This window comes from Plectropomus leopardus, chromosome 20, assembly GCF_026936395.1.
Source record: "Plectropomus leopardus strain MGB_pleo_1.0 chromosome 20, ASM2693639v1, whole genome shotgun sequence".
Taxonomy (NCBI): domain Eukaryota; kingdom Metazoa; phylum Chordata; class Actinopteri; order Perciformes; family Serranidae; genus Plectropomus; species Plectropomus leopardus.
In genome coordinates this window covers 8,720,772-8,742,480 of record NC_142195.1, presented here as the reverse complement: position 1 = coordinate 8,742,480, position 21,709 = coordinate 8,720,772, and the positions used below count along the sequence as shown (strand labels likewise).

At 39.7% G+C, this 21,709-nt stretch overlaps 1 protein-coding gene across 10 annotated transcripts in view; it reads right to left on the bottom strand.

Annotated features, from left to right (window-relative positions):
* Positions 1-19,187, bottom strand: part of rapgef1b (Rap guanine nucleotide exchange factor (GEF) 1b) — a 63,110-nt gene extending 43,923 nt beyond the window's left edge. For 5 of the 10 annotated variants that reach the window (XM_042508887.2, XM_088071162.1, XM_042508889.2 and 2 more), the window contains exon 1: positions 18,862-19,186. In XM_042508887.2, the coding sequence (XP_042364821.1) occupies positions 18,862-18,889 (28 nt within the window). In that variant the 5' untranslated portion in view covers positions 18,890-19,186. Of the gene's footprint in view, positions 1-18,861 lie in introns of all 10 variants that reach the window. The other 5 variants (XM_088071159.1, XM_042508888.2, XM_088071161.1 and 2 more) reach the window with 2 other exon arrangements.
* Positions 19,188-21,709: the final 2,522 nt, after the last annotated feature.

Here is a 21,709-nt window from a genome sequence, read left to right as displayed (position 1 = left end):
TACAGTGAAGGAAAACAAACATATTGTTTTATAGACATAACATAGCTTAAAATAAACCACTACGCTTGAACTCATGGCTGCTGAGGTTAGAACAGACTATGTTCATTTCCTTAATTACACAGCTTGCATATGAGATGTGGTGGATTGAGTGTAGCTAATGGGGGCAGTGGCAGGTTAATGTGACGCTGTGGAGTATGTTTAGTTGACCCTGAGAGTGAACGTGTGTACCACCATGTAAAACCCAGTCAAGTCAGCTGCCAAGTGGATTTTGATGCATGTCTATTTGCCTTGGAGCAACCAAAAAGGACAAAGAAAGACTCGCAACAGCAATAATATATTACACAATTATTACTGATGTCTTGCTTAATATGATGCCATCAAAGAGGTCCTAATACGATAGTTACAAACATATTTCTCACAGTTACAGAGTAAGTCAGCTCAAGTGATATTGTGACACACTGAAAGTGTCCTCCGACCAAACGGTGATGATTTAAAAAAACAACAACATGTAATTGTTTAAGTGACATGCACCAGTGCATATACACAGAAAAAAATATCACCAAAAGTGAAAGGCTGCAGAGGGATGCCACAGGGATTGCTTTTCAACAGCACTGATAACATGCAGAACACAGTCTGCAGCACATGAGCAGGAGGCTTTTGATGCCCGACTGTGGCAAGGTAGCTCTATGCTAGCTTTATGTGCCTTGCGGTTCACATGAGATGCAATGGGGTGGCAAAATGTGATGTTAAATCTGATACGGGGCTCAAACACTGATCAGAAGCATAGAATCTTTAAACCAAATACAAACTTTAGATGGCGTTCAGTCAAGGCACTTTGTGGCAAGTAGCAGACACAAACAAGCCTATGACAACGTCACTATGTTAACAAGCACTCATGCTGTTACATTGTCACTCGTAGTTTGAACACAGCATAAATCTAACAAAACTATCCCATAAAGGCAACAAGTACTAACCAATCAGAGAGAGAGTAGAGTAGGTCGAGACTTCGCTATACTAGGAAACCAAAATTTGCATCCATGAACATCCCAAACAAAGCTAAATGGAAAGAAAAGTAAAAAAAGAGGGCAGGGTATCTGCAGATAAATACACCGACACACACTTCTAGTGGGTCATACGTGATGATTGAGAGGGACTGCTTCTGCATGACTTTGAACTTCTTTATCTTTAAAAATAAAATCCCTTCTGTATAAGCCATTATTTACTTATTTTTGTGTTCAATAACCCAGATAAGAGTCCTGTGTCAAGCTGTGCCAAATGTATAAATGCTATTTGCAAAGTAAGGGAGTGTGTTCCAGCACGCTGTCAAACAGTGGACAGGTTAACTACAGAGATAAACAGTAAATCCTGGCACTGGACTTTCTGCACACAAAGAAGGTTGGTATAAGGTTTCATCTTTTCAGTAGGTAATCCGCTCAGTGTTAATCCAAAGTGAGTCATTCAATGAACTGTTCTGGTCAAGCAGATAATTACTGATGAAACATTACTTGAGCAAATCTTTCATTTTCTCTGAAATAAGATCGGTACATGTACAATCCATTAAGACATGGTATGACTCTGACGCAGGGCTCTATACTGTGACAAATGTAGGGCAGGAGCTTGAAGGGTGGTGTTCTGGAAGAGGGTGGGACTATTAGGCCTATGTATTGTGTGGTGGCGCAAACATTTACAAGTCTCCAGCCTCAATGCGTCCTCTGTTTAACTGTGAAGGCAACAAAACTCTTTCAAAAAGCTCTCTCAGAGCAGAGGCACCAGCATCTTTTCTCCCATCTGTATTTCTCTATGCTCCTCTGTTCCTTCCTACCTCTAACTGGAGGTTCATTCTCAGTGGCCCTGCTGCTGGTAGCTAGCCCACACATTTCCTCTTTTTTAGTGAGTGTGTGACAGTAAAGACCACATTGTTAGTTCACATTTGCACATCACTGTGTGGGTTTGAGAAAAAAATTAAGTTAAACCAAAATATATTGTTGGGACTGCTGGTGGCTTAGCTACAATATTAACCCCCACCCACAAGCTACAGTCTTGCTATTACTCATTCACTCCTCCACTCCGCTGCTTTTAATGGCCACACAACCTCTCTTGTATGTTAACAGCAGTTTACTAGTGATCTTGCATGAACCAGTGTTTCAACAAGTATATACAGTACACGCATTAAACCACATTGCATTGACCGTAGGATGTAACTGACTCTGAAAACTCTCATACTATTTAAATAAAATATTTTTTATTCTTCCTTTATGTTTTGCACCAAAACACCAAGTCAAATTCCTTGTATATGTAAATGTACTTGGCAATAAAACCTGATTCTGATTCTGATTCTGACTCCTTTAGATATTTATAAAGTTGGGTCAATTTTTGGTTTTGCAGGTCCCATCTGGTGTTAGTGCTTAAACCGGTTTGATTACTGGCTGAACCAACATTTGAGTCATTATGGCACATACAAGCAATTTTAAAAGTAGCCAACTACGGCACTAAATCCTTGTCAGATTGCAGAGGTGGCTGGTGTCAAACATGACATAAAATTTCGGCAGAGAGAGTGGGGAGAGTGGCGCACACTGTTTGTTTACTTTTTGGTGATACTGGGAGAGATGGGGACATGGAATTATTCTTTAAAAAAAGACTCAAATTGCACAAATATGGCAACATTTTGGATTCGAAGCAGACAAGCGAGCTGTCCTTATTGCATACAAGGGCTGTGAGTGCTGCAAGATGAACTTTCAAGGAGGAGATCGCTGCAAAGCTAAAAGTTAATAAGCTAATAACAAGTTAGGCCAATATTATTTGCCGCCTGCTATATTGTATGTGATTTAAATCAGTTAATATCAAAATTAGAAGTTTCTGATTTAAAAAGTAATGTTACAAATGTAAGAAGATAGAACTGGCTAAGTGCTTAAGTTTCCGATCTGACCTCAAGGGGACAGCTGATAGCTAATGCTATGGTTTGTTTACATGAAGTGACAGAGGTGCAGATTTAATAGACTTAGTTTGGACACAGCATCCCGCTGTTAGGCGATGCGACGTGATAGTTAGACTCTCATTTCTGTTGGGACACAGTGTCACTATGTTCCTTTGAGGATTGACTGCTGAATCATGTGGGGACACCTAGTAAAATTCGGTAATCTGGTCCAGTGTTTGGCTTAGTATCAAACCAGTTTGAACATTGTCAACTGGCCCAACCCTAGTTATTACAACTATTCAAACAGTCCCGACTCTCTGGCCGTAGCGGTACCTCTCTCTGTATGGTTTCAATATGGGTTGAGGTCTCATATTGGGCACTGGACGAGCTAATGGAACTAGTTAATGAGAGCACTTGGCACAGCACTTTAGTGGGGTTGCATTGAAAGCTATGGAGGGAGCCCCGAGGTCTAGGTCACTCAATTGTCCCGTGTACAACGGACACACACACATACACACAATGCACATCCACGTCCCTAGACAGAAACAAATGAGTGCACAAAGAGTGCTTCTAAACTATTCAACCAAAAGTGAAAGGTTGCAGAGGGATGCCACAGGGCTTGCTTTTCAACAGCATCGACAACATGCAGAACACAGTCCACAGCACATGAGCAGGAGGCTTTTGATGCCCCGACTGCAAGATAAAAAGACATGACTATTTGGCACAGGGACAAAAGGGTTGAGTAAATGACAGAGTGAAAACAGGAAAAGGTCCAGAGGTGAACTTGTATCACAGTAGTTATGGACTATAAATCTAATAGCCTCCAGAAAGATTTTTTAAAAAACTATTAACTTGAGAGTCCCTGTGTATTGCTGCAGGATGGGAAGAAACCACTCGATATTGTCAGATAATGCTCACATCTTGTACATGTTCAAATAGGCTGATTTATTGTCTATATTAGTTCATCTATAGAATTTGTATCCTTGTAACAGAAATGATAATAAAATGAAAACGATGTGAAGAGCAAAACAGCACATCATATAGCACAATGCAGACATGTGGTGGTTAATAATGTTTTCTTATGAAAATTCATTCAGGCATCTCCATATTGAGACACCTCACTTATGTTATCAGAGAAAAGGGGTTGCAAGATAAATAACCTGAACTCTCTTAACTATTATTTAGTCCTTATCCTATGTTTTTTACATAAATGGGTTAAATGACTGTAATTAGAGGTGAAATAATTAACATTAATTTAAATAACTTCACGGTTTGAGTCATTTTTTAAACAAAAATGCCAAACATTTGCCAGTTCCTGCTTCTCCGTAGTAATATGTGCTACTCTTCTTCGTTTTTCATGATAGTTAACTGCATGTGTTTGAGTTTTGAAGTGGTTTCAGACAAAACACGATTTGATCACATCATCTGGGCATTTTCACTATTTCGAAACATTCTAAAGAGACCGATTAATTATTAAAAAAGTAATTAGAAGTTTAATCAATAATGAAAATAATCGTTAGTTGTAGCCCTAATTGTGACATCGAATTTTTTTCTGAGCCATATTGGGAATCCAAGGTGGTGACAGCTCATCATTACACTGATGCATGAATGAATGAGGCCATGACAGTGACACACATCTACATGGTTATACTGAAGGACAGGGTACCCAACCCTAGAGCTTACCCTGTCCTTTTTTTTTTCAGTAGTACCGATTCACGATATATCAATCCTTGCCAAACCTTGGTTTCCCTCAGAGAGTACTAAGGGAAAGAGAGACGATGTTACCCTTGCAGCATGTTCAGGTCATAGAGTCAGGGCAATGGTGAGCAAAAGCTGTTTTAAGTATACACTTCTTCAAAAAGCAATGCAGATAACACTACAAAATTTGTAATGCAAAACTGGCTAGGGCAACACGTCCAGTATCTAGACTGCACGTTCTCATTTTAATTTATGCAGCTGTCTGGTCTACACAGGCTCTGTGCAGGCTCATTTCTCAGCTCAGTGGCATAACTACGACGTGAAGCATTTATTTACACTTCAAATCTATTCTTAAAAGAATATAGGCGTAAATGGGAGATTGATGCCCTATAAAACACTACTACTATACGTGACTGTGTTTACTTGTGCTTTCTACGAGAAACAAACAACAGTGTTCACAAGCTATGCCCTCGTAATAGACTCACAAGTTGGAGGTTTAAAGGATGGGTTTGGGAGGGGAGAGGAGGATGTTCTATTATGCGTGAACTGTAAAATGTTCTTTGTAAATAACAAAATGTTTGAAAGTAAAAGTCCAGAAAAATTGTACCTTTGGGTACTGGTGTCTCAGGTGCCATATCGGTTCAAATGACAGTACCAAACCTTAGTAAGCACATGTGAGGTAGAATGGTAAAAGCTTTAAATCTCTCTCTCTCTCTCTCACTCTCTCACACACACACACACACACACACACACACACACCATCCTGGGTACCCCTCCTGTTCCTTCCCCCCTGACGCCGAGGCCACTGGCACAATTTCCTGTCCCTAGTCTCCCTCACTGAGAGCCACTCCTTCTTTTCTGGACAAACTTCACAGTCCAGATCAGCCTGGACTCAGAACCTCTGCTGCTAACAGCTCCCCTTGTATAACAACTTACCTCACCTAAACAGGCAAAGGCCTAATAACACGGTGCACTGGAACTCACACAAGACAAAGAAGCTTGCTGCGCCACACAGCCACCAGACAGAGATGCGCTCAAAGCAGTCTGAACCTTTAAATGACCTTCTGGCTACAGCGGTTTACTGCATTTTCTAGAATTCCATTTAAAACTTGCTGAGTGTTTTCAGCGGAGACAGACAGGCAGCAGGTTCACCTTGGGTGAAACCAATAGACTAAAGAACCACAAAGTGCTATAAATACCCAGCTTGTCAGTATCTGTAACATCAAGCAGCACCAGAACAGAGACACTGCGACAGCTAAAAACCCTGTGATCTGCTCAGATGAATTCACAGATCTCACTGAACGGCAGCTGTTTGGCAAGAGAGCACGAAGCAAACAGGCACTATAAAGCACTTAGGGGTCCCTTAGAGATAGGAGACTGATCCTACACACAGACAAACAGCCACAAGAGAGCCAATCACTTCACTGCCATAGTGCAAGACAGAGACAGATACAGAGAAGCATAAGAAACAGCGTTCTTGTGAGTAAATGGCCTCAAGCAGCGAGGAGTGGTACCACTCTCCGCGTGTTGGAGTGTCTGTACAAAGCTGATCTTGTCTGTACAGCAGGCTGCTTGTCATCCTCTTGACACACTGAGTACACACACTGCATCGGACAAGACTGACGGACAGATGCCAAATAATACACACTCATCCAGCAGCTCGAATGCACCGTGGCAAACTTGGTATTGAGATTGTTTCACAGCGTCTTATAAATAGGCTCAGATGACAGATGCGTCCGCCACAGAGAACAAGACTCGCCCTCGCACAGCCACTTCTAATTAGGCAGCGGTTGTTTAAACTATGTCAGTGATGAATAATCCAACACACACCACTGTTTCTTTTTTAAATTCTTTTAATGATCACGCAAAACAATGAACGTGTTTCACTCTTTCTTAGCCCCTTTGCACATTTTTTGGTTTTTAAAATTGGTGTAAATTTCCTTCATTAAAAACTATTTGTGTCTAAGTAGCCTATTTAAAGTACTCGTGCAAAACATTAAGTCTATTTTGGTGTCATATATGTTTCTAAAAAAGGTTTAATAAAATGGCTTTGAGATTGCTCGTTCCTTTGTGGTTTGGCATTTTTCCACATGACACAGCGTGTTGGGGCAGGACATGAAGTTGGGAGGAACTTGACTTGAAAGTTAAAAAAAAAAAAGTGGGATAAAGACCGCAAGAGCTCTATTGTTAAGGATCACTTGGGATCATGTCCTGAAAAATCCGAAAGATACATGCATAGAAAATATACATATCATTTCTTTGATGTTACAAGCAATGATATCTAAAAAAGCCTTCACATATGACATGATGCAGCAGTAAAATTGAATTTAAGAAAGTTGTGTCTACATAACTGCATATCATCTTCCAGTGATTTATTGATTGACTCACATTTTGTCCTCTGGTTATCCTCTGAATGCAGACACACTGCAGCAGAAACACTGAGCAAAAGAGATGGACCCGACCGCATTTGCACTTTTTATCACAGCTGTCTATGTTAAAACACTTCAATCCACCCCTGAGCCGAACATTTAGAGTGCCCAAGAGATTATGTTCTTCTGTTGGAAGCTAACGTAACCCTGGTTTCCTTCTCAAAAAGCCATGGGATTTTGGATTATTGCAGAAAAAAAGCTCTGTGGTAAACAAACATTTATGATACTTACACGCTTTGTTCAACATGATAATCTTCACAAATGAACTCCACTTTCAGGGTTTTTGAAGACTAAATGCAATAGCCAGAAGTAAAAAAGCTATTGCTAGGTTACAACTTACTAACTATGGTCGCGTCGCCATGGCTGCGTGGCTGTAAAACTGTATTCAGTGCCGTTTGGCGTGATGACATTCTGTCGTCTCATTTGGCCACTTATCAGCAACTGTTTTTTTAAGACACTTAAAAGCTTCAAAAGTTTGAGACTGCTGTAGTTACTGATTAATTTTATGCTGCAGAACAAAATCTCTTTAGCTTGTGTTAAACACAGACCATATTTGAGGCTTTAACCAAAAACCCATTAAAAAAAAACCTAGTTGCCTCATTTCTATGTTTTTGTGATTAAAAGTCGCATGACCGGACATAGTGATGCATCTTCCAATGCCAAAAGTTAGGTAACTGAAAATGCTTCCTTGAAGACAAGCTTTTTGATGATGGGGTGATTGCAACGTCATATCCACATCTCTTGCTCCAGCAGAGATCGAACATAAGATGCTTTTGGAGATCACAAAGTTAATCACTTATGGATTAGTTACAGCAAAAGAAAGAAAGAAAGAAAGAAAGAAAGAAAGAAAGAAAGAAAAAGAAAGGTATCCCTTAAAATCCCTTCCTCACTTAATTGGCAAGGGATCATACACAAACAGTTTCTGTTATTTTTGGCACATCATTTTGGGTAAGTGGCTCTGAAGGGGGTTTCAGGGGAGGATATCCCTTCATTATTATTGCTGTTTTTTGACTTGGTGGTTTTTGTTTGTTTTTCTTTTCCTCAATTGGTTTTAGCATGTCCATATAAAATATGACTAGCCATCTGTTATAATGACTATGCTTGTGCAAACTAGAGGTCCCATACGTGTTGCCTCACAACTGTAATAATAAAAAAACATTGAGACAGTAATAAAGCCACATCTCCCCCCAAAAATGATGCTGCTGGAAAACTCCTTAAGGAACTGAGGAACACAAGGACTTATTTGGGTTAACGTAATGAAAAATGAAAAGTTTGTGGTTTTAACTTGCCTATTTGAATCTTTCATGTAAGCAGTCTGAGCATGTGCGTGCTCAAACAGATTTCAGTCACATTAGTTTAAGATTTAAAGGAATACTTCACCTGCAAAATGACCATTTGTACAACTACTCACTACATGTTGCCTTGAATTTAGTAGGAAAAATTAGTTTTTCACATACTACAAAAAAGCCAAACATTTCTGATGAATTGAAGTAAACAGGGATTGCGTTCAATAACAGCAAAACTATATCACAACAATAATTTACAAAAATACAGTTGGATAAAATTAAACTTGGATTACACCGCTTGGGTTGTAGGAGAGTTTGTAAACAGATGTTTTGGTGCAGTTTTGTTGTTGATAGACGTGGACCCTGTTTATGCATGGATGTATTAAGAAAACCTGGATACAGCATGGAGGCGGGGCCCCGTTTATTCCTATGAGAGCTGCTCGCATGAAGCAAAAAATGTTTAATTTCTGCAGTTTGAAAGTACCCAGATCTTCTGTATCATGGGGCGCATAGAACATGCGCACATAAGACTTGAAACAGCTGATTGCTGCTGAGTGCACCTGAGCGGCTAATTTCAGCTGACGGAGAGGCTGACTTCCAGTTTAGTGCTATGCCAGCTTAAATAATTTAATCTCTTTTCTAGACTTTCCAAATGTCATCGAACTGAATAGTAAAATGAGTCATTTTGCAAAGGTTCTGATGTCGACAAAAATGTATCCACTGATTTACAGGCATCTCTTTTCCAATGTAAGTCAATGGGAGAAACTCTTTCTAGGCTCCACGGTATCACGTGATGAACAATGGATGCTGTAATTCCACTTTTGGCCACTATGTAAAATTTGCTTGAAAGCACACTTCCTGGGGGCTTGAGTTTACCTTAGTTCATGATGAAAGTTTTATTGCCATTCTCAAAACATATTCTCTCATCCAGGCTGTATGAGGAGGATGTAGTTCAGTGATGGCAGATACACTCAAACAGAAACTATGTCATATACTGTTTGGGTAAGATATAGATACCAGACTGAAGATTCAGAATAATTTATTTACCCAGACAAGCACACACACAAATATGTGCCCGCATCTGCCTTGACAACTATAGTGACTTATTTGCAAGCAATGTCAACTTCTTTCATTCCTGATTTAGACTGGCATCGGAAACTGGCAGCAACTGTGGGACATCCCCTTCATTGCATGCCAGCTCCCTGACCCAGCCATGACACCCTGGGGTCTGAATGATTTGACACACTCAAACACAGAAGCACAACTTGACATAAAACCCTTTTTTTCAGAATCTCCCTATTCTCCCTCAGCCATTCAGATGGCTGCTCTCAGTCTCACCAAGGCCGCTATTTCAAACGCTCTCCCTGCTGCTCATTTGACTGGCTGCTTAGAAAAGACAGACAGGCATTTCTTTTCACGAAATAAACGTGATATACTGGCTCTAGTTTGAAATGGAAATACGTGTATTGGCACGTGAAAAATCCCACAAATCTCAGCAATCTGAAACGCAAAGTAAAATCTCACCCAAAACAACAACAGGACTCATGATGAATTTCAGTAGTGGTTCTTAGTCCTGATAGTTTTACTTCCAACATCTAATTACTTTAAACCTATATCACACAGTGCATTCAACTGATGCAATGAACGCAGGACTGGGAATCACTGACTTCATGTATTTGTCCCTGAGGTTTATTGAACGTCATAATGTTTTAGAATGAATATGTACTGTGGAGGCTTTGGGTTTGGTAGTGATATTTGTGTCTGGATATCTAAGCAGTACACATTAGGAGACACTGGACGAGGTACAATAAGTTAACAAAGCTGCAAAGATTTTCTGCATTTTAAACATTTTGTGAATCTGTTTTAAGATTGGTACCAGCATCTAATTATAAATATCAAATGTTCATTCATTTTCAGAATTTTAACCCTTTAAATACATTTTTTTCATAATGCCACTAAGTTTTTGCATGCTAAATAGATTATTATTTTTTGGATTATTACAGCCTGGGATATGTCAATAATTTTTTAAGCATTGTTTGTGACGGTCCACCTAGTATTTTCTCAATATGCTCTCTTCATATATGTACAAAAAACAAAGACATAATCTGGTCTAGCACAAATTCAAAATTCCGAAAAGCCCAGAATGAAACCCAGAAATAACATGCTACATTTTTATGCTTTGATGGCTGTGGGATCGAAAATTTCAGTTTGAATGGGTTTCAAAAGCGCTTTTTTTTAGGCACTTTACAGTATGAATGTAACAATTTTACACAGAAAAAATCTACACAGTGTAGTTTAGATTTACTGTAGGAGCTGAGCTTGAAATTCCAACATGAAAAAAAAACATCTTGCCAAAATGTATGCCATTTGCACTAACACAGCCAAAATTATCATTAAATGAAGAATGAAAAGGGCGTGAAATAGTCAACAATCCCTTAGGGTTAAAGCTTGTTTAATAAACGTGTCTGATTGAATTTTTAAGGGTATAGTATAATGACAGCTCAATTTAAAACAGTACAGCTGTATTTTTATGATGTGGATTTCTTTTATTTTCTGGCACAAAAAGGGAATAAATGGGGGTAATAAACAAAAAAAAAACTTTTTTAAACAACTGTATCAGCCCAAAATTTCACAATTAGTGGATTCCTTGTATCAGCTGATTCTGCTCATATCAGATGAGAAAGAGGAATAATTCTTGATGAGCCAGACTGTATAATATCCCTGCAGTGCAGCCCACAAATAAGCTGTGACTGAAGTGAGACCTCATCTGTACCACCATGCAGTCCAACATTTTCATACACATCACTGCTCCTCCCCAGTGAGGGCCATCACAGCTACAGAGGCCAGGCAGGTCAGACACAAGATACACACACACCCACACTAACTGTGACTCTTACTGCCTGCTGGGCAGAAATGCACAGATTTATTAGGCTGAGCGCACCACAGACTGTGTGTTTTCAAAACAAGGTATTATGGCACTCGGCACTGTGTAATTACACAATGATGGACTCAACTGCCTTAATTATGGAGCCTCGATGTGCTACTGGCTCACCAGGGTGGATCTGTTCACGCAGCTTAACGGTAGCAGCACAAACTCACTACAAACATTAACAAATCAAACAGTGTTAACCCCAACAAGGCTCAGCTGCCATGGTGAAGCAAAGCAGGCAGGTTGGATTTAAGAAGCCAAGATTAAAGCCCCACAGTGTAACAAATGACAATTTATTTTTATTGAGTAAATTGATTAAGACCACAGCATCTATGCATGCTGGAGGATCCTCACCTGATGAGCCAAGATTAGAGAAGCTACAACTAGATGGAAAGCGGCGGCCCTGCAGAGCAGCCTCCTCAGGCTGGGTCCACCCAAGACTTGAGCGGAGCAAATGAGCACCTTCTATAAAGCCACACGACACAAAAAGCACAGCGAGGAATGTCCCCTGCATTTCATTCTGCCAGCGAGCCTATTTTACATTAAAGCTCCAAAAGTGGCGACAGCAGCTTTAAACAAAGGAGTGCACGTCCCAAAAAAAACAATGCAAGTATGAATTACTTCACAAAAAACGGCTGGGTAGGGTGCACGCAAAGAGGCTTCTGAAACAGAACTCTTCTTGAGAATAATTTTTTAGCAACAAACGGAGTCTGTGTTCTGGCCTGTTCATTTACATTTCAAATAATGCGAATTCCTCTGACATGTTTAGGCTCAATGCTGCTTGAATGGTGGAAAAGCAGAGAATATCACAAGGCTATATCCATTTTTTCATTGTTATTATAATCATTTAAACAATATGCAAAAATCTGGAGGGAAGATCAATGTCAACAGTCCTGTTTCTTTAGTACTCTGACCTAGTTTACTCTACAGCAATCAACATTAATGAGAAAACAACATTAAGCTTGGAGACCACCGTGCACTCCTCAGGAGAAAAAGCATGTGTGTTTGTGTGTCTTTACCTGTGTCCTCATCCAGATCCCCCTGCAGAGAGGAGTCCGTGTCCTCTGAGGGGGCCTGGCTCCTCCAGCTTATATTGCCCATCCAAGAGGCCTGAGTCCACACACCGCAACCAGTCCAAGAGTGATACTGACAATTATACTTTTTGTATCCTGACCACCTGCTTGTCAGGCTGGCATTGTCACAGCTATCTCTCAACAGCACTGCTGAGAGTTAGTCACAAACAAACTGGCCCGCATGATCATCCTCTCTTGACTCAGACACACGACACAGCACTTGGGAGGAAAGATCCACAAATAGCACCAAGAGGAATTAAAAAGTAATGTGCTTTTCCAAAGTTTTATTAAATGATTCCACTTGCAAATAAGTCTTGAATCGCATAATCACGTGCAGAATGCCTGCGTGAAGCTGTCATCTTTGGTGCTGGAGAGGGTCCAACCCACAATTATCTGGAGTTGGGATGTACTGAAGAGAACAAGGGCCACTTGTGGGAATAAACTACCTGCTCTCCGGCATTTAAGTCAACACACAGCGGTGAAATCAAGCGACGCATCATTTTATAAGACGGCGCTCTCTGATAAAGAAGTCTCAAGAGCTCACGTGGAAGTAGAGAGATGAATATGACCTGTAAATGGAATTGAATTCCTTGAAGGATGTTGTTGAAGATGCTGAAGGCGGAACGGCCTTGAATATATTCATGTTACAAAGACCTGATTGCCTTTCTCAGACGCAGCCTTCCATTGCTCATTGATAGCCTCGGTCCAGTCATTTCCCAACATGTAATCCATCCATTTCTCTCCCGGATTGTGCACAGACTCGATTCCCATCAATGCTCTACCTTCCTCCACCCTCTTTCTTCCTCTCCCTAAGATCTCTTTCTTCCCTCCCTCTTTTTTTTATTTTGCTTTCCCATACACACTGCGCACACACGCACACACACACACACAAACTAATTACAACACAGCTAAACCTATATGGGAACAGCAAGCCTCTCATTCTGTGGGAGAGGGAGGGTGAAATGCTTTCTGCCATCAGACCTCAAAATTGCAGCATGTCAAACCGAGACCCATAGCTGGCCCTGTGCAACATTGGATCACTCATCAGCAATGTGCGTAAACCTAATCGTCCAGGGAACCCTTTTGTAATCATGACTACTTTAGCTCTTGCTCAAAGTTTTGGTGACTAAGGCATGCGGGGCTTGCTATTTCTGTCCATCAGGGGGAGGAAGATATTTTAGTCTGAAGGTAATGCAGTAGCCACTTAGCAAACACAAAGTCATCAAAAAGACTCACACTTAAGTGTTAAGTCTAGGAATGCTTGAGAGTAAACTCTGTGTTTCAGCTAAACCCTTTCAAAGGCAAATATTCACCCTGCATTTTGTGTTTTAGTGTGTGTGTGTGTGTGTGTCTAAAATAAGGAAGGGATGGATCAGTTCCGGTACTACCATTGACAGTCCGGTAGGAGAAGAGTCTGCAGGCTAATAATAAAGCATACTCCCACGACTTTGTTACCAATACTGACATGCCAAAACTGTTGTGTCACAATCCCAGTCACTGTGGGGAAAATGAGGACATAGCCTAAGTTTTGCAATCGCAGTAATACAAATATAAAGTGTCAACTGAGGCTTGTTCTGTTTAATTCCCAAGTTGTGTGTTAATAAGGGTATTTTTTGCTGTACGGTTTGTCAGACAGAGATACAACAACACTCAAAAACGAATTTCTTAAATGGAAATGTTAACAGCAATCCAAGCGCTTTCTATCCATCTACCTACCTACCTCTCTCTCTCGCTATATATATATATATATATATATATATATATATATATATATATGTCATTATTACCATCACAGTACTTCTTCAACACATGGGGCTAAGTGGTACATTGAAAATCTAATATCATGATATTGCTGTCCAAATACCTCAACAACAACAACGCCACAATATTGAAGTGTTGACCACTGGTGCTTAAAAATTTTTTAACACAGTGAGATTTTTGATAAATAATCATTGGAAAAGTGCATATAATGATGAAGTGAGTAAAGGCAAAAATTAAAACAGCTAGAAGAGTTTGGTAAGCTCAGAAAGTCACATCACTTTACTGTAAGGCAGCCTTTAAAACCAGGAATAGACAACAACTATAATATCCAAAATCTAAGACAATACCTAGTCTTATATCACGATATCGTTATAATAACAATATACTGCCCAGCTTTACAAAGCATACAAAAAAGCACCAGAAGCTATAAACCTACTTATCTTTATAATAAATCAACTTTAATAGTAAAAAGACCCACTGCACAAATTATTTTGGCAACAGAAAGGAGCAGCGATGAAGCCATTCAGTTTTAGAATGAACACATGAACACATGAACACAGGATGACCCCCTTTGTTTCAGAAAAAAAAGTAAAGACACAGCAGATGTGTATCTCTACTATATTTTTCACCAGAAATGTTTTCCGAAAAGGTGGATGCAGGTTTCATACTGGAATGTGGCTCTAAAGGTGCTTAAATTCTGTGCCACAACTTGTTTCAAGGATGTTGCATTAAATCTACGACTGCCAAATATTACTGCAACAATGTAATCGTTCCCTGGGGTCTAATGAGGTCATTACAAACATTACATTAGACAAATACACATTGTAAACATTGAGCAATATAACTAATTTCAGTAAGCATTTACAAGTCATTGCTAAAGTGCAAGGTCTGTGAACATAGTAGAGTTTTAACTTGAGTAATGGCTGAGTGGCAGAGTCATCTAGGGGCAATCTACTTGCCCCTACACAATCATTTATTTATTATATCACAAAACATCATAGACAAAAGTTAACTGTCATGAAAAATGATTCCATTATATCCGCCTTGCTCTCAAATTTGCGGCAAACTGCGCAATAAATAGTTGGAGATTCACCTACTTCTTCTAACGCCACCCTACTGAACTCCTGTTTCCAAGATAAATGAAATGCTTGCACTTCGACTCATACTCAAACATCCAAACTATTCAAACACAATTTGATCTAGCTGGCATACATGAGGAAAGATGAATTCTGGGAGAAAATGAGGAAACGTATGTCATAGTAAAATGTTATAACACATTGATGCATATTAGATCTACATTACATCGACAGCTACAGAAAATAATTTGCCGTAATGTTACATTACGCAGAGAGTTATCAATGGAGGGCTTTTGTAACAATTTCATTATACTAGAGCTGCCCATGAAAGTCGGAGAATCATCAGTTTGAGACCCTCAGTTGACTAAATTGCTTCAAGTTGAGCACAAACTGTTGCACGTTTATGATCTTGTCGTTAGCACCATCAGCCTGTTTACTATATAACAATTCAAACTTTAAAACTTAACGGGGATAACAAAATGAATCGTAAAATATTTGACATATTTGATTCTACTCTCATAATTCTGATTCAGGTACGGCCCTATTTTATACACAACAAAATTCCATGACTTTTCCAAGTTTTCCATGACAGCGGAAACCCTGTCTTTTTATTTCGTAGACAAAATAAGCTCATCAAAGGGCTTATTTTGCACGAGTGAGAAAAATGAAATTTGCCCAATTCTGGATAGAAGAATTAAGAGACCTCCAATGTTCAACTGTTAACAAGAGCTAGCTTGAACATAACAAACTAGATCATTATTTAACACAACTTATGCACAACTTCAGGTATGAGTATCTATATTATTTTAATTTTATGATCCAATTAACCAAACTGCCCCCTTTTCTTAATCCATTTAAACAAGTCCAACACAGTAAACAGTGTGTACATCCAAATAAAAACGCACACTGCCACATTTTCAATCTTCTCCACCCAGTTAGTTTTCTCCAAGGAAAGCATTTGAGATGAGTTTAGCTGTCTGCTCCTGTTGCTCTGTTTATGGATTACAGTTTGAGCTGCCTGAGTGATGAAGTCATGTGGGTGCGTATACAGAGAACGGGGTTCAGTGCTGAAACAGACAGAGGAACCACCCACACGATTCCCCAGGTGATGACATCCTGACTACAGCTCCACACAAGCGGGAGACGAGGCTCCAAACAGGTAACAGTGTGTCACTGTTTACCCCCCAAGGGAGGACAAGTCAGTGACAGCAGGACACAGTATCCATGGTGATAACAGAGTATGACTTGGAAAGAAATGCAGGCCGTAAGTCTCCTGCTGGAGCTTGGTGTCCATGTGTGCATTGATAGTCCTACTTGGTCTGTGTCCTGGTAACCATTTGCATTATACCAACATTTAAACCTTAAACCGTGATGACTGCATCCATGTGCAGGAATCCCTACTTACTGCTCCGAACTTTATTTCACTTTATCCAAATCTTTTCCATTTTAATTTGCTCCTCGAGGCACCAGTGAATTAATCTCCTTCTGTCGAGGTCTAAAACTGGTCCCCTTTCTGTAGAGTCTCTGCAGCCTAAGCCCACACAGACAAGAGTCTCCTTTTAACACCATCTATTTCTTCCAATCCTTACACACATTCGCTCTCTCTCTCTGAGGAAAAGGCTTAACAAGCTAACACTGAAGCTTCGCTTGCTGCACAGTTATTCAGTGCTACCACGAGTCCCCATCCTTGCCCCCTCTTTCCATCCAGCATAGTGTGTCCTCTGGGTACATATTTGAGATCGATGTGCATGGTCACATAGTGGAGGGGTGGGACTGATTACCCAGGGCCCCAAAGGGGATGGGGGGCTAAAAAGTCTGGAATTTAAACTGTGGTTTTATTATCTTTTTTTTTTAAATTTCTAAGCAGTTAGTGCTATGACTAAATTAAATAGGGGAAGAAATCAGTTACAAGACTGAACTTTGTATGAAAATGGTAGGTATCTTAGAGCCCTTTTCCATTGCACAAAAAAACAGTAACATCTGGCTTTTTAATGTATGGGGAAAGGTGACAATCAGCATTCGCACCTTCGCCAATTGACTCTGCAGTAGTCAAAGGTATTAATCCCATCTAGCCTCCACAAAATAACATCCGTATCTGACCAAACAGCTAACAAACACCAAGTTTCAAAGAGAAATTAAATGAGTGAGAGAGATACCAAAATTCAAAATGTGCGTAAGAGATACATGGATTGAGGGGAGGTGGGGGCACAGAGACTACTTGTGCATAGGGCCAAGAATTTCGTGCTATACCCCTGTCGCTAAATACAAGGTACAAGGTAGATTTACTGTCATTTTTCTTAAACGTGGCTTAAGAAGAAATGAAATGTGACCTGGTAGACACAATTTAAAGCCTGGGAGAAGTGATGGATTTGACCATTATCCTTTATCTGCTTTTAACTAGATTGAACCACAATCTGCAAAAAACGACACTGCCTCTGAGTTTTCATTTAGCTGTGACCATATGTAGTCATCTGTCTGCAAGACACGAAAGGAATCGGAAACTTTTACGCCCGTGAAGAATGACTGAGCTAGTGGTGGATGACACTCCCTCCCCGCCTGTTACTGGGAGCTGAGTGTGTCTGTACTGGTGTGTGTGTGTGTGTGTGTGTGTGTGTGTGTGTGTGTGTGTGTGTGTGTGTGTGTGTGTGTGTGTGTGTGTGTGTGTGTGTGTGTGTGTGTGTGTGTGTGTGTGTGTGTGTGTGTCCATTTACTGCAGGCATCACCGGACAGCACTGTATGTGGAGCGAGGCAGGGAGACAGCTGGTGGAGTGGGATGCAAGTGTCGCTGGCGGGTATAAAGTTTCCTTCCAAAAGCATACCCGAGACCACCCTGTTTCCTCTCAGACTGAATGCACCCTGCTTTATTGTCTTCAAAGCTGCATGCAAAATGCACAGTACTACTACACAATCACAACAAGGGTCAAAGCGGAGAAATATGCCACGTGCACACAATGTGGAAATCACCACAACACAAATACACACGGCAGTCTTGGGCGTGAACGCATTTCAACTCCAGTGTTCTAGGTAATAACGTAGCTAGCGTTAGCTCGTGAAAAGCTAACCTATAGCTGCTGCTAGCTCCCGTTACAAAAACGTCCTAAATGTTATTCAGCAATGTAGCAGAAAAATGATTATTTTTGAACACTTAAAGTTCACACATTCATGTGTCTTAAAAACGCTCATTCTTGAATGAAAAGCTGAGATTTGTTCCCAAATGCTCCCAAACAATCAAACCAGGGTATATTTACGACCGCTGAGCTGAATGGTGAAATGCCGGTGGAGTAGTATGATAGCTCGTTTAAATGGTATTTTCCAAGCTAGCTAGCCCACAACATTTATCTCACTAAAACGCTTTAATGTAACAATGTTAATCATTTACTGGCCAGTTAAGCAGCTATCTCTAACCAGCATGAGGCTGAAACACATAAAAGCCATTTGCTCAGGAGCTAACAGCTAACGTTAGCTGATATGGTGACGCTTTATTTTAACTGGATAGCCGAGAAAAGAACAATCCATAAGGCCCAATTAAACCACCATTTACACCCAACATATCCGTCCAAACGCTATCTGGAGCGCCGTTTAGCGTGTGTTATGTGTCCGCGGACCCCACATTTGATCCATCCGTGCCCCGTGTGAGGAATACCGTTATACAGTATCCCGAGGTGGAGCAGTGAGTCTAGCCGGGCAGCACTTACCTTGCTTGCTCTCTATTTTTCCCGACATTTTCGTAGCCAGCAGCTGTGATCCCACTCGCAGTTCAACAAAACGTTAGCTACAGACGAGCCTCGCCGCGTGCCTCCTCCGATTATTCCCTCATTTTCGATACACTGTTGTGTCCATGAGATGATTCCGCCGGGGTTAATATCATAGATTTGTAGGCCACACACATTGGTACGGTCAAAAACTGTCTCAGTCCGTCTCCGGGTGATTTTCACTGGATACACACAGCACACACACTCTAACACACACAGTAATGTCTTGAACCTAGACTCAGCACAGAGCCGCTCAGTCAGTAGAGCAGCGCCCCCTCGCGGGAGGAATTAGTCAAATCAATCTGTCAACAAGAGGATGGGCGTGTTTCCATTTCAATTCAAAGAGTTGGAACTAATATGGGTTTGTTTGTCTGTTTCCAGGGACAGGTATTACTGCGGTGAGATAAATGATATGCCAAATGATAATGATTTACTTTATTTACACGTCACTTTTCAAAACAAGTGACCAGCGCGAACTGGTTTGACCTCTTTCAAAGAACACGAGGAGGCAACATGCAACATAACAAGACATAACTTACAAGAAAATCACCTGAAAATAGGCACAAAAAGTAAAAAAAATTTGAAAGAAACGCAAAAATGATCCAGAATACGTGCTGAAAAAGATTTTATTATGTTTTATTTTATGTTTTTCTGTAACACTTTCAGTAAACTCTCTATTGAGCTTTCAAAAATAAACAGTTGTACAAAATAATATAGAAGATAAGCATATGTAGAAAGAAAGCAGTGGAACATAATTTTAGATATGTAATTATTGGAATTACAAATATGGCTTTCAGAATATTTTTAGGATTTTTTATTAATTTATTTATTTGTATTCCTTATTTTTTAATCCTCCCCTCCTTTTAAAAAACTTATTTTGAGGTAATTTTCTTGTTACCTATTTCTAAATTCTTTCAATTTGTGTGACATTTTTTGCCCAGTTGGTTGTTGCCTTTTTCTCCCCAAGGTTTAGAAATAAATCAAATCAATTTGCTCAGGTTTCAAAGAGTTAAATAGCTTGTCAAAGGTGTCTGAACGTAGAACGGGAAAATAGATATCGATCCCGGTTTCAATCTGTTCAAGTAGCCTAACATGAAAATAAAATGGAGTGAAATACCTCATAATTATGTATTATGAAAACAGTGACAATAATATTAAATCAGATAAGATGTGTTGGAAATGTGTGCAAGCATAAATTAAAGGTTTCTCTTTTTTTAAAAAAAAAAAGAAGTGGTTTAAAGGAGCAGTGTCTACGATTTGGGAGGATAACTGGGAGCCAAATTATCCACAGAGGTCTCCTCCTTTCCAAAATGAATGGATGTGGTGATTAAAATGATTAAAAACACTGAATAAAATAGTTTCACAGCCCTAATGCCAGATTGTTTCTCCAGCGCTGTTTGGTGCATCACAGACGGACCACTAGCCCAGCACCTACTAGTGTGTTTTTTCTCTGATAACTTAAGATGCTGCTAATGGCTCTTTCTAGAGCCAGCGTTTTGTTTGTCCATCTTGGGCTACTGTACAAACGTGGTGGTGCAACATGGCAATTCCCATAGACGAGGACCCGCTCCCAGAAAAAACATACTTCTTATATTATATTAATTTTCTACTAATTTATCCCCCTAAATCCTACACACCGGACCTTTAAAAGATGTCACTTATTCTGCATGGAGTCACAGACTAAATCCTCTGTCTTCTGCACGCATTTGACACTATAGGAATTCACTAAACATCAAAATTGAGTAGTTTGTGCAGAATGAATTCCCCACCAGCAAAAACAAAAATTGAATGTAACTATTGGCGCAGAGAAGGCACCAGTGCACAAAAACATATAAACAGATGAAAAATACACAAATGTAGAAAAAGATGAAACAAAAAGAAAACACTGCAGGGCAGCTTGAATGGGTGTTATATGACCCAGTTAAAAACTAAAGTCCACGCCGTCACACAACCATGTCTGACCTCATCATTGATCCCAGCAGCACGAGGCTGATGAAATGACAGACAGCCTGTTGGCTTGGAAGAACAAGTTCAGCTGTTCAGAAACTAAACTGTATCAACCATCACTGTCCAAAAGATACAGCCGACTCTAAAAAAAAAAAAAACAGATTAAAGTGATGCACAACTGTACTGGTCTGGAAATTCAGCAATTCATATGTATGTGAGTATCAACAATCAGCTTCACAGTAAATGTAATAAAGCACATTTTCTAGGCTGCCTTCTCTATTAATGGCTGAAGAGCCTTATCTAGGTTTGTATGATATGCTATTGCTTCTGCACTTTTTCACATAAACGTTAATGTATTATTTCATAAAAGCTTTTTTAATTCAAATGTTAGCTGAGGTGGTCTTTGTTTAAGGTGGTGTTTTTTTGCATCATTACTGGCTATATTAGCTAAGGCATCAGCTCCTATTGTTATAATTAAAAGCAGACCTGAGTGTAAATTCTATTAATTTTTTTCCAACCTAATCTTAAAGGAACAGTTCATACCAAATTCAAAAACACATTTTTCATAATATCTGTCTTACTATTTATTTATCCCCAGAATGTTTTGGTGTAAATTTCAGAGTGTTGAAGATGTCAGCATGTTCCCTTTTTCACAGTGATTCAGTTGAAGGCTGTAGCTCAGAAGAAAGAAAAAAAAACATTTTCCTACATGAAACTGCTCAAAGATAGCCGGGTCATGATTTCTGTAAAGAGACATTGCTTTTGTCTGTTTTTTTAAATTTATTTATTTTTTTATGAAATGTACAAAAATCACATTTTCCAATCAAGTTTGTATTTCTTTGTT